The 16,951-nt window shown below is 41.2% G+C and overlaps 1 protein-coding gene across 1 annotated transcript in view; it reads right to left on the minus strand.

Moving 5' to 3' along the window:
• Positions 1-16,846, minus strand: part of nhsl1b (NHS-like 1b) — a 103,148-nt gene extending 86,302 nt beyond the window's left edge. Inside the window, exon 1 of the mRNA XM_061052056.1 lies at positions 16,324-16,846. Coding sequence (XP_060908039.1) covers positions 16,324-16,624 — 301 coding nt within the window. The 5' untranslated portion in view covers positions 16,625-16,846. The remainder of the gene's footprint in view (positions 1-16,323) is intronic.
• Between the last annotated feature and the right edge of the window lie 105 nt (positions 16,847-16,951).

The following is a 16,951-nucleotide window of genomic DNA, read 5'->3' on the forward strand; positions in this document are numbered from 1 at the left end:
ACTATACGAATCTGCTGCACAGGTGGCCGCATGGTTAGTTTGTGAGCCCTATGTACAGAGACTGTAGTCCTCAAAGCGGGCAGCCAGGGTTCAAATCTGACCTGTTGCTCCTTTCTAATGTGTTTCTCCACTCTCTCTCTCTCTCTCTCTCTCTCTCTCCCTGATTTCTGAATCTGTCCACTGACCTGTCTTAAAAGTTTTAAAAAAGAACTAACCAATACTAAAAGAAAAAAAAGACTTATTATTTAATGTCAGACTTACATCAAGTTTTTCTGGTGAACACTGATAAATATGCATCTTTTGTATAGATATGAGACCTGTGTAGGCCTATATTGAATTTTTGTGTTCTGCTGATCTTCATAAAAAAAGGAACTAATAAACTGAGCTGTGAATAACACATACTGTACATAACCAACCTGACAAACACATTTCTGTGTGCGGTGCAGACCTACAGTCATCTCTCTACATGGATAAATGGAAATATGACCCAATTCCATGTACTATGTCCCAGTGACCCACAAGGAAAACGAGCCACAGAGTGTGCTGTTGTGTGTGTGTGTGTGTGTGTGTGTGTGTAGTACTTATGCTATTACTAGGTTTCAAGCCGTCTAGGCAGTGCTACGAGTGGCTGATGGCTGATAGATGTGAGCTCATACAATGGGCTTCTGTGTGAGACTGGCTGATGGGGAGCAGAGATTAAAAAGAGGCTGAAATGAGCAGGATAACCACACACAACTGTAAAACTTGACTTTGTAGTCCAACACTTGATTTTAAATACTGTGGGTGAGTCCTTCAGTTCAGATGCAGTAACAGAGTCTGAGTTTATTCCAGTCCTGTTAAATATTGGCACTTTATCAAAGTATTTATTACATATTCAGAGGTTACATGAAAAAATCCAGTAGGGGGGTTAGGGTTGGGTAAGGGTTTATTATAAGGGTAAGGATTATTGTCTTAATTGAATTACCTTGTGTAAAAAAATAATATCATAAATTATTGGGGTGCATCCTTTAATTGCTCAACATGTGGCAAGACTACACCCAAAGCACAACGCCCACTAACTTTGACAGAGTACTGGAAACTATTGGGGTTGAACCAAAACCACAAACAACTATGTTACACCATGATTAATAAAAAATAAATGTGAACCCCGACTTGGGCAAGCCCTGAGGAGAGACAAAGGGATGAGACGAGGAGGAGTGGAAGAGAACTTCTTAGACCTCATGGGTTTCCTCCCTGCTCCTGCAATTGCTTCCCCTCCCCTCTCAACCCAAACCCACAACCACATGAAAGGCCCACTGGGTTGGGCTCCCATATGGAGAGGAGACAAGAGTGTGTGAGTGTGAGTGTGAGTGTGAGTGTGAGTGTGAGTGTGAGTGTGAGTGTGAGTGTGAGTGTGAGTGTGAGTGTGAGTGTGTGTGTGTGTGTGTGTCTTAGCTGGTTAAGGGGACTCCCTCAGACCCAGTGCCCTCAGCCTTAAGAAGTCAGGCAGACAGCTGTTTTCTTGAAGAACGCCTAACCTTCTCTTTAACTCTCACACACACACACACTCACACACACACACACACACACACACACACACACACACACACACACACACACACACACTCACACTCACACTCGCCCCTTGCTGCCCAATTAGGACACCCAGTTATGTTGTTAGTGGCTGTTCACCATAAACTCCCCTCTTCTTCCTGCCCCTTCCCCTTCCCCTCCTGACCTCTCTATTTCTTTTTTTCTTCTGACTGATCTTTTCATTTTCTTCTTCCCCCTTCTCTACACCGTTAATCATCTGAAATGTCATATGTCTATTAAAAAAAGACTTCCAGTCAAATAATAACAAAATGTGCAAAAACAGAATAAAACTTCTATAAAAAAAAATCATAAATGGCAAAGGTTCCGAAAAGTCTGCACAATTTGTAAGTACAGTCCAAAATTGTAATTACAGCTTCAATATTAAAGAATGTAGAAGTGTTTCAATTCCACATTGCTCTCTGATTCTTTCGAACTTTTTCAAACCTTCGTTTTCTTTATCCCAGCTGCCTCAAACACCTCTATTCATTCCTACTATTCTCTCTCACCTCCTCCACCTTATCCTCCAATTTCCTCTCACTCCCCCCCCCCCTCTTTCTGTCGAGCCGCTGAGTTGTGACTAGTGCAGAATGGTCAGCTTGCTGTGAGGGTTTAGGACTGGCCAAGATTCTGAGCGCGTGTTTGTGATTTTAAGCATGTAACTGCACGGCTCTGCCAAAGGGAATTAGCCTCTATTTTCCTCTGTCTGTCGTGTAGAACGCTGTCTGAAAACAGCTACATAAAAAAAAAAAAAAAGGGATGGGGGGGGGGGGGGATGGGGGGGTGCATGCAGCCAAAACGGACCGGAGCGGAGACAGATGGGGCACATGTATCTGGTAGAAGTTCTGGACACCCCCTCAGTTTGCCAGATATGAGACGAGTAAACGGCAAATGTAAAATTAGGATAAATATTGGAGATGCTTTTGAAAAAAGGAGAGAGGTTAGAACACAGAAAGGTTCCAAGACTGATGCAGAGCTGGATAAACACTGAGGCTTCTTACCCGATCCTTAGCCTATTTACTGTTTCTTAAGCGCTTGTAATAAGGGCAAACAATTTGAAATATGATTTTTATCACTTTCTTATCCACTTTTTACTTTAAGTAATCTTAAAGTCTGTAAAGATTTCATGATATTTGGCCCTTGAAAACAAACGGTCAACACTGAATAAAAACAACAATCCCGCAAACCCAATCTTCATGGGCCCAATGAATCCAGCTGATTTCATGAATGAATTCATAAATTCTTAGACAGGTTTATACCTTTGCTTTACTGTGGAGACATATTTTGTTTTTAATCAATGGAAATGAGACGCAGGAGAAATTGAAGACAGAGAGAATGGGAAAGGGTGAAATGATAGCAGGACACAGAACAAAGAGCAGACTTATTCATAAATGATTGATAAAAGAGAAAGATTGATGGATTTCTCTTTTACCCCCCCGCCCTGGGGGATCTGACATTTCCACCGAGACCACTCATCTCTGCCTCAGTCTTTCCACAACAAAGACCCTCAGTCTCATCTCCAGACCTCCAGAGTAACAGGGGCCCAGAGGACTTCTGCTCCCCAAAGACAGAGAGCCTTTACTGGGCTAGTTAACCTGCTTTCCTACCCCATCGTCTTCCAAGACCTTTGGGCCTAAAGACAAGTTCTTCTAAGAGTCCCAGGAGGTTGAGAGTGGAGTAGACGGGAGGCCCTGACAGGAGGAGACGCAGCCGATAGGGGGAATTCAGCCTGTTTCAAGCATTAAAGAGGGGCACATTCTTGGGGCAGAGGGAGCTTTAGGGGGGTGTCTCAGACTCTTTTATGTTGGACTGTCTTGTTTGCTGCTGTGGGCCTCATAGCGGTTAACGAATCAAACCGAGGACTTCAGTATGAGTGTTTGTGTATGTGGACAGAGACAGTTTAGGAAGGTTTGGTGCAATGACCAGAAGAAGACGGATCCAAATGATCAGTTAATAAAGGAATTGACTTCAGAGAAGAGCTATTTTGTATTTAAGATGAAGTAGTGGGTGTGATATTCAGGGTTACTCACAATCAGTATTTTGAAAGGGTATTGTAAAATATATTTGCAAACTAATTTTCTAAAGGGAAACCTACCTATTATACATCTAAATAAATCCAAGTTAATCTGCACATATACTGTATATGTGGAAAAACTATATTTCCCATTTATCAGATGAAAAGGAAGAACAACTGGTTCTGGAACAAAAACTGGATCAGTAAAACTGAGACTGAAATTACACCCCAAACAGCATGTCTCCTTTCAGTTATAGAAAAAAAATGCAACTTGACACACAAAACACATATACTCTGACAAAAATGCCCACTGCTTTGAGCTATGAATGTGATCCTTCCCAAACAGCAGTGTATCTCAAAAGAATGAAACTTCCAATGACTTCAGCCCAGATAACACTACTGAGAAGAGCACAATAACAGCCACCTGATACACCGGCATCGCTGCAAACAATGGTTAATATCATACAGTACACTTTCAGAAGGATCACCTACCTGAACAATGAGAGTGCATGTTTTCTGGGGTTTTTTTGCTTTGTTTTTTTTTACAGTATGAGTCTTTATGCAGAGGGGACTTCCTTCCTTTCTTTCTGGCATGAAAATAAGATTTAAGTGTAAGTATTAGATGTCAAATGTTTCATGTTCATTTTCATATGCAAATACAATTCCCTTAGATTAAAGCTCAGGCTCCATCTAAGAAAATGGATTTGGAGCAACTGACTTTTTTCATTTGTAACTTTGCTAATCTATGCATCCCTGGACATGAATTAGCAACATGGAAATTTCAAAAATAATGATTTGAAACTAAAAAGGTTTTTAAACGAACACAATACTAATCCTTATTTGAACAGCAAATCTCCCTTTTCTAGCTCCCCTGTTGTGAGGATATACTGTAGTGTTTTACAGAATTGTTGTCATAGTAAAAATGGTTTTAAGTTCTGGACTTTGAATCACAGAAAATATCTTCATGAAGGATTTTAGGACCTAGTGATGGGCATTTTTTACTGGGCATCTTAAACCTTTTGTGTGAAAACATGTGGGGCTAATTAAACAGCTGTAATGCTCATAGCCTGCTTCAGTCACTCAAACACACACCCTCAGTCTCCACCCACACAAAGACAGAGAAGGTCAAAAACACAGCTGAGTCAACAAAGCAGGACTCAGGCCTGCAGTATCCTCTAGTCTAAAGTAGACATGCAGGTTAGCTACCAAAAGGTTTGACCATTCAAATCCCAACACCTACACATCAATCAATCCGTTAAGTGTAATGTCTTCGGCAAGGCACTTTTGTCGACATTTTTTTGGGCAGGTTTTTCCGTGCATGCTTAAAGTCATTATCCGACTCATTGAATTTGGAGAGCAACACAAATCTCAACATATAAGAGAAGGAAAGTCATGCAAAGAACATCAGAAGCAAAATGTCATTTTGGGCACAATATGAGAGCAGAAATCCCTCGTAGCACTTCCCTGAAACTTCAATTTAAAATGACTCATTTGTATATTAGATAGCATGTAGAAATGTCAAGATTTATGTAACAGGCAAGTTATCACTGATATCTATGAATAAATTCTCCACACCCATCGTTTTTTCACAAACCAAACGTTCACACACACACACACACACACACACACACACACACACACACACACACACACACACACACACACACACACACACACACACACACACACACACACACACACACACACACACACACACACACACACACACACACACACACACACACACACACACACACACACACACACACACACACACACACACACACACACACACACACACACACACACACACACACACACACACACACACACACACACACACACACACACACACACACACACACACACACACACACACACACACACACACACACACACACACACACACACACACACACACTTTCTAGCACTGCCTCCATCATGGCGCACAGTAACAGGACTGGGCGTGCAGTCTCCAGCGGGGATTTAAGGAGAGATTAACCATTCTGTAGCCGTATGAAATGATCTTCCTCATAATCCCCATCACTGACTCCTAAAATCCCCTCTGTCTGTGTGGCATGGAAGGGCCTCTTTCAATGTGCTCTCCTGTTATTTTGAACACACACGCACCTCAGTACACACAAGCACACAACACAGCTGGTCACTTGCATACAGATGTGTGGGATTACAGAGTCAGTGCGTAGATGTGTATAAACTTTCAGGCGAAGTTTACACTCCTTAATTGTTTATGCTTACAAAAAAGAGTAAACCAAATAAATATCTGAAAACTGTGATGCACCATCTAGCAAAATGATGTCGAAAATATTCACTGAGACACCATGGCTAGTTTTTCCGTCAGGGAGTTAACTTAACAATAGTTCTGTTCTAATATTTTGACGACAGTGCGTCATCTGTACTTGTTGATTACACATGCTGTGGCTGTGTGTGTATTTTTTTTCATTCGTTACATCTTTTTCTGAATAATAAACTTAATTTGAGATTTACTTTCCTTATTTTGTCACAGAAATATTGTATAATTTGTGGCTAGCTTGTATTTGGCAAAGCAAATACCTACAACAGGACTTTAAAATAAAGCCAATTGTAGGTTGTAGATATGTCGCTAACAATCATCATTTTGCAGTTTGCTGGTATTGAAGTTGTTTACATAACTCAAGAAGCTTATTTAATATGCAGAACATAAGGTTGGATATCTCATATCACATTTATTGTCACTGCAAGGGAAAATTTGAAATGGGTGTGAAACCGTCCCATGGTGTAACAAACTTCTTACGAGTTTTGAGTGATAAACTTGTGACATGTATTGACCTGAATAATTCTGATCTTACAGTATTTCTTCAGTGCTACTGTGTGTGTGTGTGTGTGTGTGTGTGTGTGTGTGCATGTGTGTTCATCTGTTTGTGTTCTCTGAGTGGGAAAGTGTTTGTGCAGCTACCAGTCCTCGAACCTCTTTTTCCTTCAGGCAGCTTTCAGGTTCAATAGAATGAATCTCAATCATGACAGCACTTGATGTGTGTTTGTCACTGAACCTGTGTGTGCAGAATGGTACAGAGGTGACAAAAGATTACATAACAAGAGGTTTAGGAGAGACAAATAAGACACGGGAACCAGGTAAATAAAGGACAAGAAAGGAGGATAGAGAAATCTGTTAGTGTGGTTTAAAGACGGCACGCACACCTTTTTCCTTATATACAACTCTTAAGTTTTAATGTGGGCTGAACAACATGACAGCAGATCTTTAGCCAAACATTTGCACACACCACACAGACAAGAACATGTCATGTAATCATTTCTTGAGTAATAGACCATACCACAGGAAAAACTGATGTATGGAAGCTCGAAGGTTTACAGGGTTTAAGTTAAGTTAACACATGCGTACGTGCATACACACATTGAAACACACAATGAGGTCTCTGTGGATGAAGCAGACAGCAAGAGCTGCTACATAGGAAGATTCAGTAGTCAATGGGGATTCCTCTGCACAGTATGTCATACTTCAGTGACACATGCTTTCACGGACACACTGATACACACATTGCCAAGCACTAGCATAAGATAGATGATGCACAAAGAACCTGCTTCGGGAAGGAAAGAGAGACAGAGGCCCCATATTACAGCCTTTTTGTTTTGACTTACTAACAGAGAAATTAGTTCAGCAGGTAAAGCAGCAAAGTCTAAACAAGTGAAAAACCTGCTGCATCGGGGAGCCAGATAGCCTAGAGTTTATGTTGCGCGCCCCATGTACGGAGGCTGCAGTCGTCATAGCGGCGACCATGGGTTCAAATCCGACCTTGGCCCTTTGTTGCATGTCATCCCCTACTCTCTCATACAAACATTCCCTGTCACTCCTCTCCTATCCAATAAAGGCAAAATTACGCAAATATACAGTATATATATATATATATATATATATATAAACATTTATTAATGTTTTTTTTTTAAACGTGCAGCATTACTTGTGTGCAGCTGCAGATGTCTGCATGAGTCTGCAACTCTGCATATCCCAAGAATAGCAAGTATTTTGTAAATTCATATATTTTGTTGTACACACACGATGCAGGCATGTTTATTGTATGTCAGCATGTGAGTTATGCTGTGGGGCTGGGGTATATATACAGTATATATAATAATAACTCAGGTTGACAATGGACTGTTTAACTGTTGGCAGGAATTGAGGACGACATATTGTGTTGCCATTTTCTGTCACAAACATACAGAGCAGAGGGCGGGGCAATGGCCCTAGACAAGCACAGTGTTTGAATAGAAACAAGTGCTGATTACAATGTCCATAAATACTGCCCAACCTATTATTAGACTGACTGTCAAAGAATAGAATCTCACAAATGTAGATTTGAGGAGAATTATATTTAACGGTGCTTTTAGTAAGCTTTTATGTCATTACAACATTGTCTTTGAACACTGCCTGGGGCAACAGTAAACACAACGTCACAAAATAGTTATAACCCTCCTCACACCACCATCTACAATAACACTGCTGATAGTTGATACACACGTCCAACTGACTCATACCTTGGACTTTTACATGACAGAACTAAGGAAACCTATCCGCATCACCCTCAACTGAAATAACCTAGTTCTTTATTTACAAAAAAAATATGTCTAGATTCCCTTTTCCTTTTAACACAGAGTAAGGTTGTCAACATTATCAAAACGTTTCCTATACCACATGCTATAAACGATACAATATATATTATTTTTATGTTCAATAGTACCGAAAAGTACCAAAGTTATGAAAGAAAAAACACAGGGCAGAGAGAGAGAGAGAGAGAGAGAGAGAGAGAGAGAGGGAGAGAGAGAGAGAGAGAGGCATTGCAGAGGTGGGCAATCAAACAGAGAGTGAGCGCCAGTAGTTAGAAACAAAGAGGTGATACAGAGAAATACGATTCTTCTTTTGTATTGTTTCAAAGCCGTTACACTCTAAAAGATTGTAACACGTTGACACCTCAGCACAAACGTGCAGGACTTTGTTTTATTGCTGCTCGTGTGTGTGACTACAATATAATCACGAGAGACAAGGGAGGACTGTAGTCATGGCGACCAGCGGCAGGACGCAACCCGGCGTTTTTTTTTTTGTTTACTTTTCTGTAGGCTACAGATCATCTTTTATGAAACTTGTATCCGTATATCTACAATTGTATCAACTTTTCTATATCCTACAACAAGTTCCACTTCATTCTCTTTCACCGTCGTCCTTTGTTTTTTTTTTTTTTTTTTTTAATGAAACTTTATTAACAATTGTCAACGCTCCGTTCAGATTTCACTCGTACAGTGTGAGCTCTCCGGCCGTCCCCGACAATCGAGTCGTACAGTGTGAGCACGTCAATCTCAAGGTCTGGTAAACGATTTGGTGCCACCCCGACTTTTATACAATCGGGGAAAAATCGCACAGTGTGAGCCAGGCTTAACACAGAGCAAACTGAAGTGTTTGACTGACTTAGACTGAGTGACAATATTACAAATAACTACAAAGAACATTAAGGGCAAATTGGTAGTCACAAATTTCAAACTTTTTTTCTGTGATATCCCTCAAAATATTACACATTGTGTCCACTTGACTGGGACCAAAATCTTGATGGCACTCAGCTTGTTTATTCAGCTGATGGAATTCAAGTTGTCTTACATCGTAAATGTTACAGAACTAAAAATGTCTGAATAGTAGCAACTAACAGCTGTTAATGAGAAATAATCTGCCAATACAAATATAGCCGAAGCCTCACCCAAGCTTCTCATCTCCCCATGACTAGTAGTATAGTGCAAACATTCAGTCTAATCCCAAATTCAACTGGAAATGGTTTCATTTAGAAACACAACCCTTGACGTGCTCCGTACTCTGCAGTCCTTTGTCGATATTTCCAGAGTGATTTCTACAGTCATCACTATAGACTGCAGGACATAGCACTCATTGCACTTAGTGTGCATGGGCGTGAGCATCTGTGTGTGTTTCCATGAGTGCAGTGGTTAAGTGGCACAAGTGACAGATGTGGCAGAAAATCCCTGTTTACTTTTCCTGGGGCAGTCAAAGAGTCAGAATGTATCTGTGTGTGATTTTGCGTTGTGTATTTACGAGTGAGTGCAGTGTGTGTGTTTGGGCCTTGAGTGCAGCAAAGTGCTGATGGGGGATAACAATAGGCTTTATGTTGCTGTAAGATGAGCTCCCACCTGCTGCAGTTTGTCATTACGTGTACTGTATGGATGTGTGCTGTTCTCTCTGTCTGTCAGCCTGTCAAAACACTGAACTAATATTGTACAGGAGGTCTTCATGCTTGCTACACAGCACACGCTGCAGCTGCTTTAGCGCGTCCTCTGAGGTTGTGTTGCGGTGCATGTGGTAAAATCTGAAAAATTTAACTAGAGTGCTCCTTGGAACCACAAGGTCAGTGTGATGATGATGTCTCAAATCTATATGAATGGAAACTATTGTTTTTACAGCGACAAAGCTGATTCAAACTTGGAAATGATGAGTTGCGTAACGCAATGATTTTGAATCCTAAGATTCAGAGTCCATGACAAAATGTCTTGAAGGATGCTGCTCTGTGAATATCAGGCAGCTGTAACCAAATCAACATTATGTGTTAGCAAGAAAAAATAGAACAAATGTAAAATTACTGATGTGATAGTTCCTTTCATAGATCCTCAACACATCCTATCACATAACTAGAAGTGACACAAACTCTACTAATGAAAGTTCCATCAGGCTGCAGGAATATTAAACACATTTACTGACATTAAGAGATCCAAATGTGGAGGAAGATTTAATACACAGAACGCATTGAAAAGAGAAATGTACCGAGCGAGCTAATAACAGATCATAAGAGAGACAGAGAGCAGGAGAGAGATGAAGGCCGTGCAGAGGGCCGTGTCTTTGTTGTGGTCAAAGCGGCATGTACGAGTGCTGACATCAAAGAACAGAGGATGGACAGAGATGAGAGAGGAAAGGTCTGGAAGCCATATGAAACAACAGGAAGAGACAGAGACGGCTATAGGACAGACTGTAAGAGTGAAGGGGTGGGAAGAGCGTTTCACAACAGGGGAAGGATGGAGGGGAAAGCTGAGGGGGAAAAAAAGGGAGAGTGACAGTAGAATATACTGAAACATCATGACACATCGGTGCAGTCACAGTCCAGCTGTGAAAATGTTTTTGTCAGACGTTGTATAATGACGTACAATCTTGAAATCAATGCATGTCGGATATTTGTATTTTTGCCTGGTCAAGAATAAGGAACCAAAGATCCCACTTTGTTGTGTGTTTCACTCCCCACTGGAAGTACAATTTGACCTTAACATCTGGCTCCCAAAATAACAGTTGTGTAAAATTTAGCCCAACTAAAAGTAACTCTAATGATTGAGTCGAATAACATTCTTCATTAGAAATGAAAATGGTCTGTCTTAGCTAATATAACATCATTAAACAAACCAATAGTGAATAATTTAAACATTATAAACTGTATAACATTCCTACAGTTCCATACCATACTGAACTAGAGAAAAAAATCTGAGCAATTCTAGTGTTCTTATGCCTTCGTAAACGTGTTTAATCATGCCAAAGAGGTTTAAGCTTTGGATAATGTCAGGGAGAGAGATGAAAAGAAGATTGACACAACGAGAGAAGCACCTGTACATTGAAGAAGTGGAACTAGAAATGAGTAAAGAAGTTAAAGGGTTGGCAGATGAAGGGTTTCCCACAGATCCAAGAAGAAGACACGAAGACACTACAGTAAGAATTCAATCTTTACTTGTCATGTCCGCCGGTCGGTGAAACCCTGGATTAAACTCACAACCTCCAATTTGCCAGTCTGATAGTCCTGCTTCTGGCTCCTCTTAATGTGTTAACACAGGCACGTGGTCGCAGTATATAACCTCCCTCTCACTCACTGTTCATTCCCCTGAATATTTCCTGCTGTGTTCTCACGTCAGCTCACCCCGACGTCACACGGAAAATTTACTAGGGGGCTGGCAGGAAAAATTTAAAATAAAGAAAAATGCATGAAACTGAAAAAACAGTAATAACAAAAAAAAAAAAAAAAAAAGAATATACTGTATGGTGACACCTGCTGACTTACTGCTAAAAGCAGATATACAATTCTAAATTTAGCATCTTTCTTACAGGCTGTTACCGTCAAGAATCAATCAGTCTCTGACAGATTAAGTTTCATTAAACTGAACAGACGCAGATGGATACAGGACATTACATGTGATAATCATCAAGTATCTTCTGTTAACACTGACTTGCTGCTGAAAGAAATGCATGATTGATAGAAATAAACAAGATAAATTAAGAACAACTCTTGCATTCATCAGTCTTTTTTTTTCCCCTCTTTCTCTTCAATACATTTCCACTCCCAAACACTCCTCAACAGCCTTGCCAGGGCTGTATCTACATCCTGGGCAGTCCACACAGAAGCGTGAGAGAGTGCGCCTGCATGAATAAAGACACACAAGTCAACTTGGATACAATTCAGTGGCAATACCCTTCCAGTCCTTGCAATGCAAAAGACGTTTCCCACTCTTTTCCTCTCTTGTTGTATTCGCTCCACTTTCTTTTTCCTGTCCCTCTGGACCTCTCTCTCTCTTTTGTACCCTGTGGGACCAGGTCGACCCCTAGAACCAGGCCAGGCTCTTTGGCTGGAACAAGCCTAGTGAGAACTGACTTGTAGATTCCCACTGCATAATGGCTGATTTCTGTGAGGTGAATGGTGGAGACCACGGCTGGCCAGAGCGAAGGTAGTGACGAGAGCAAATTGATGTGAGATAAACGGGGAGTGCATGTGTGTGTGTGTGTGTGTGTGTGTGGCCAACAGGAAAAGAAGGAAAAAGATAAACAGCAATTAGTTTATCCAGGCGTGACTGCACTGTGTTATTGTTTGTCATGTGATAAGGGACTTAACTTGGATCTCATCCATGCAGTGTAGTTTTCTGTCATTATCATTACTGAGAAGCCCTGTTGATGCACACAAATATATAATATACATAGACATCGATACACAGACAGGACAAAAACACACAGGTCTTTGAGAAGCACTTGAACACAGCTACACTTAACACACATGATAAGCAGGCTACAGCTGAAAGATCATTGGTCCAAGACATACATCTATAAATAAACGTGGGATGAGGGGAAGAATGCACAGACAGTTTGCATCTGTGTCTATCAGAGGAAGATTAACTACGGTTATTGGAAGGTCAGCTGGAAATATGTCCAGACTGAGATTGTATTTTTCTGATCTGTGTGTGTGTGTGTGTGTGTGTGTGTGTGTGTGTGTGTGTGTGTGTGTGTGTGTGTGTGTGTGTGTGTGTGTGTCAGAGTCCCAGTAGCAGGTAGCTATTTGGCATCAAGATAACTAACAGGGAGGCCCTAAGTCTCCTCCAACTCCAATTAACCTTCACTAGTTTGACCTACTTTCAACATTAAAATAGAACAATCTCTGTTCCACACAAAGCTATATTTGGAAGAGGAGACTGTTTGACAAACTTCACTCAAAAGTCAAAGCTGAGACATATCACTGTGTGAGGCTACTAAGGAGTCCTTAACCAGGCAGTTTCAGGAAACTGTGAAGAAAACTGTGACAAATCTTCGGCCTTCATTCAACATGGAAGGCAGACTGGAGGCTTTTTCAACCAAGTAAGTGTCAGCAATAGAGGACAAGCTTGTTTGCTGTTTGCTATTTTCAAAAACATGGGGGCCATCAAAAGACAAAGCATATTGATTATTTTTGCATTTTACATTACAGCTGTGCAATTCACAAGAGGTTTTAAAATTGTTTCGGTGAAGACTTTTCATCAGAGCCACCTTGCACAGCAACACGTGGTGAAGAAGAATGTTGCTGCAGTTGTAAATAAATCACAATCACAATCCTACATCTTGACAGAGATATGTAGACGCAACTTTTTTTTTTTTTTTAACACTTTAGACGATGTCTTCATGATAAATAGATTTTTATCAATCAATTCAAATGTAGGATTGAGGATGAATTTTCAAATGAAAATCTATTTTTTTATCAACTTAGATAATTGTGGTACCTTGAATTGAGCTCAAGTGTCCTAGTAACATGAATGTTTACTTAAGACCAAAGTGAAATGTCAACAAAGTCTCATGTGAAAGCACTAATTAAAGGGAGGAGTTTGTTTACACAGAGGAATCCTCAATAAACTAGTAAGGCTCAATTTTACAAGTTCTAACCTCGAGCAAACCACTGTTCACAGTGAAGTCTATCTAAATTGTCTGTCAGCTGTTAACAGCAGCACAATTCATTAATTCCAGCATCTCAAACAGGGGCAAGAAACTTGTTTGGACAACAAACACCAGAACAAATGCACATAATACAGTCAGCATCCAATCCATTTCAAATCTATTTTTGCACCCCAAAATATCATGCACTTGTTTTCACTTCCATTGTTGTTGTCTGAATTAAATTGTATTAGCCATTATCCATTAGCCAGCCAAGGCTTCGCTGACCCTTGTTGGCCTGCAACAGCAACCCAAGTCAGTCAAACTTTGTTTAAACTTTTGACTCAGTAAGTGTCAGGTGGTCCCCTCTGGAGGCTGGAGAACGACCTCTGACCTGGTGACTAGGACCTCAGCATAAATGGAATAACAGTGGCATGAGACAAACAAAATACACACGAGGAGGAAGATCCCACTTGCCCATCATGACCTATTGTCCTTATTTAAACCTCCCCTGATGATCACTCTGACTGAAGAGGCCAACAAACAGAAAAAACAAGACATTACATAAACCCACACACACACACACACACACAAACTCAAGTCACTACGCCCTTCCTTCAATGTCAGTCGTCCATATGGGGCCCCTCTTTAGGCCCTTCACCAGTAACAGGATCCACCTTGGATGGGGGGGTTAGTTCAGGAATCCTGACCCACAGTAGTTGATGACAAAAGTGAGCAGGCAGTTAAATGTTAACATGCAAACTATGGCTGATATAATTATGTAACGCATTACTTTCTGGCTAATCAAACACTGCAGAGTCAATATGATAGGAGGTGTCTAGAAATGTAGGTTAATCACGCACTAAAACCTAGTACCACAATGTGTAGTAGTATGGTGTTGATAACTACTGTGCAAAGCAGAGAAGGCTGAATGCTATTTTAAATCTATTTGCATGAATTGTTGTTCATGAATTGATTTAAAACTACTTCACCAGCTATACTGTATTATGTCATTTTCACATGACTCCGTTCCCTGGCAGTCACTCCAAAAAAGCACCCTTTAAAAACAGGTGTTTGTTTTTAAGAGTTACATGTATGAATGTGAAGTCGGTGCTTCTGTACGGCAGCTCTGGCCTTGGGGCGATGTGGGAGCTGGCGAATACAGATTGCTTAGCAAGTAACACATTGCATTCCAGTCTGCACGCTCACGCCTCCATTGAATGACTTGGTGAATGGCTTAAACTGAGCTAACCTTCAAAGAAGGAACTCCCAGCCCCACCTAGGAGTGCCTCGAAGCTTCAACAGGTACAGAACATAGAAGTTGTTGAGTCATGCCAATGCGACAACACGGGATTAGTTCAAATGTCTAGTAGCTGTCATGTAGAGAGTAGCCCCTAAACACAGCTTGATGTGAGCATCCGTCTGTGTGCGCTCAATCTATTGCTCATAAGACATCACATTCTCTTGTGTCTGGGATCTGTCTGCTCTGCTTATCATTTCCCTACAATCTCTTTTTTAATCTTTGTGCGCATTTGTGTGTGAGAGATGAGTCAGAACTGAAACAGGCTGAATATAATATGAGGAAGGAAGGACAGTAAAAAAAAAAAAAAAAGAAACAAAAGCCAGTGACACAGAACTTAATTCCTCCTTCAAAAACATTCTAAGGAATTTGGGGTTTGTCATCCGAGTCTGACTTTGCAGCATATTTCTGAAGTAAATTAGACAAACAAAGAAGCCGAACGGGGGAATCAATGGGGAAACTTGATCCCTTAACTACTATGTGGATAAACAGGGTCCCATCACAATCAACTAAAAGAGGAAGCCGGGGTATAACCGAGCGGATAGGTGCTCACTTAAAAGCTTTACAAACCGTCTGTGTCACAGCAGATGAAATCACAGGCCTTATGTCTTTCAATGTTTTGGAGCTGGCACAGGCGCCACAGTACAGCCTATGTCTGAGTTAATATTTACCCACTGTGTTTGAGACTTCACCAGGTAGCTTTACAAGGGCAGCCAAACAAATCCCTAAACAATTAGAGCCCCGGCACAGGCTGCAGCAAGGAGTATTGATTTTCCATGTGTCTTCTAGTTCACCAACTTTGTTTAAAAACAGACAGAGGTAACAGGTCGTAAAGGCCTCCTGTGATCTTTGTGCCCTTTGAAGACCAAAACACAGATGGTGAGCACGTTGAGTGGAAATCCATCATCTCTGACAGGACTCAACATTACCATAAGTGTGAATCAAGACAAAACAACACCATGTGTTTGGTGTTTGGAGGGGACACCAGTCACTCCTCCCTGCTTCTTTCACTTGGTACAAAGGGTGACAGTCACCTTGAACCTGACCAGCATCTCTCCACACAACAGACTTTTATCTTCAGAGAGCAAGTCAGATTTCACCCATAAAACACACAACTCTTCAGTCTGTAATAAATGACTGACTTTCTCCTCCTCACACATTTTAAATGGGGGAAATACAGCTTTCACACTTGAGATTCGCACACAGGAAACTAGTCCCCCAGCACTGCAGACTTACGGATTTTGACGTTCTTCGGATCAAACTTGCGGACTTCACACTGCAGTCTTTGCAGTCGCCCGTGAATCCTGCAGGATCTTCTGAACACCATCCCCGCCTCCATCTCGATGCCGAGGAAGATGTCGCTGGCATGTCGAGAAAGGTCGGAAAGTTGGTGAATTATGTTGGTCAGTGTATGACAGCCAACCTCGTCCAATGACGAGAACAACACGGGTTTTCGGAGTTTACGTCTCCCGGTTTCTTCCCTCGCCGATAACCGGCTCACACGCCGCGGCTCGATGCTCCTCTGGTGAAAGGGCATATTTATTTCATACCAATAACTCCAGCCGGACCGAAAAGTGTTCACGCATAAAAAATAAAAATAAAAACCTTACAGATTCAAAACAAATCCAAGTCGCTGTGCCTCTGTCCGGCTGCTATGGTTTGCGAGGCAGTAAAATCCTTCAATCCCGCCATATTTTTTTGTTTTTCAAAGCATGGGACTTTGTGCTGCTGCACACTGGAGACGTTGCCTCTCAAAGCCTATTCAAATTCAACCAGACAAGAGCACAGGCTGAGGGAAAAAAAGAAAAAAAACACACACACACAAGGAAAAGTAGGAAAGGTACAAATAAAAACCCGGAAAATA

This window comes from Labrus mixtus, chromosome 12, assembly GCF_963584025.1.
Source record: "Labrus mixtus chromosome 12, fLabMix1.1, whole genome shotgun sequence".
Classification (NCBI taxonomy): Eukaryota; Metazoa; Chordata; class Actinopteri; order Labriformes; family Labridae; genus Labrus; species Labrus mixtus.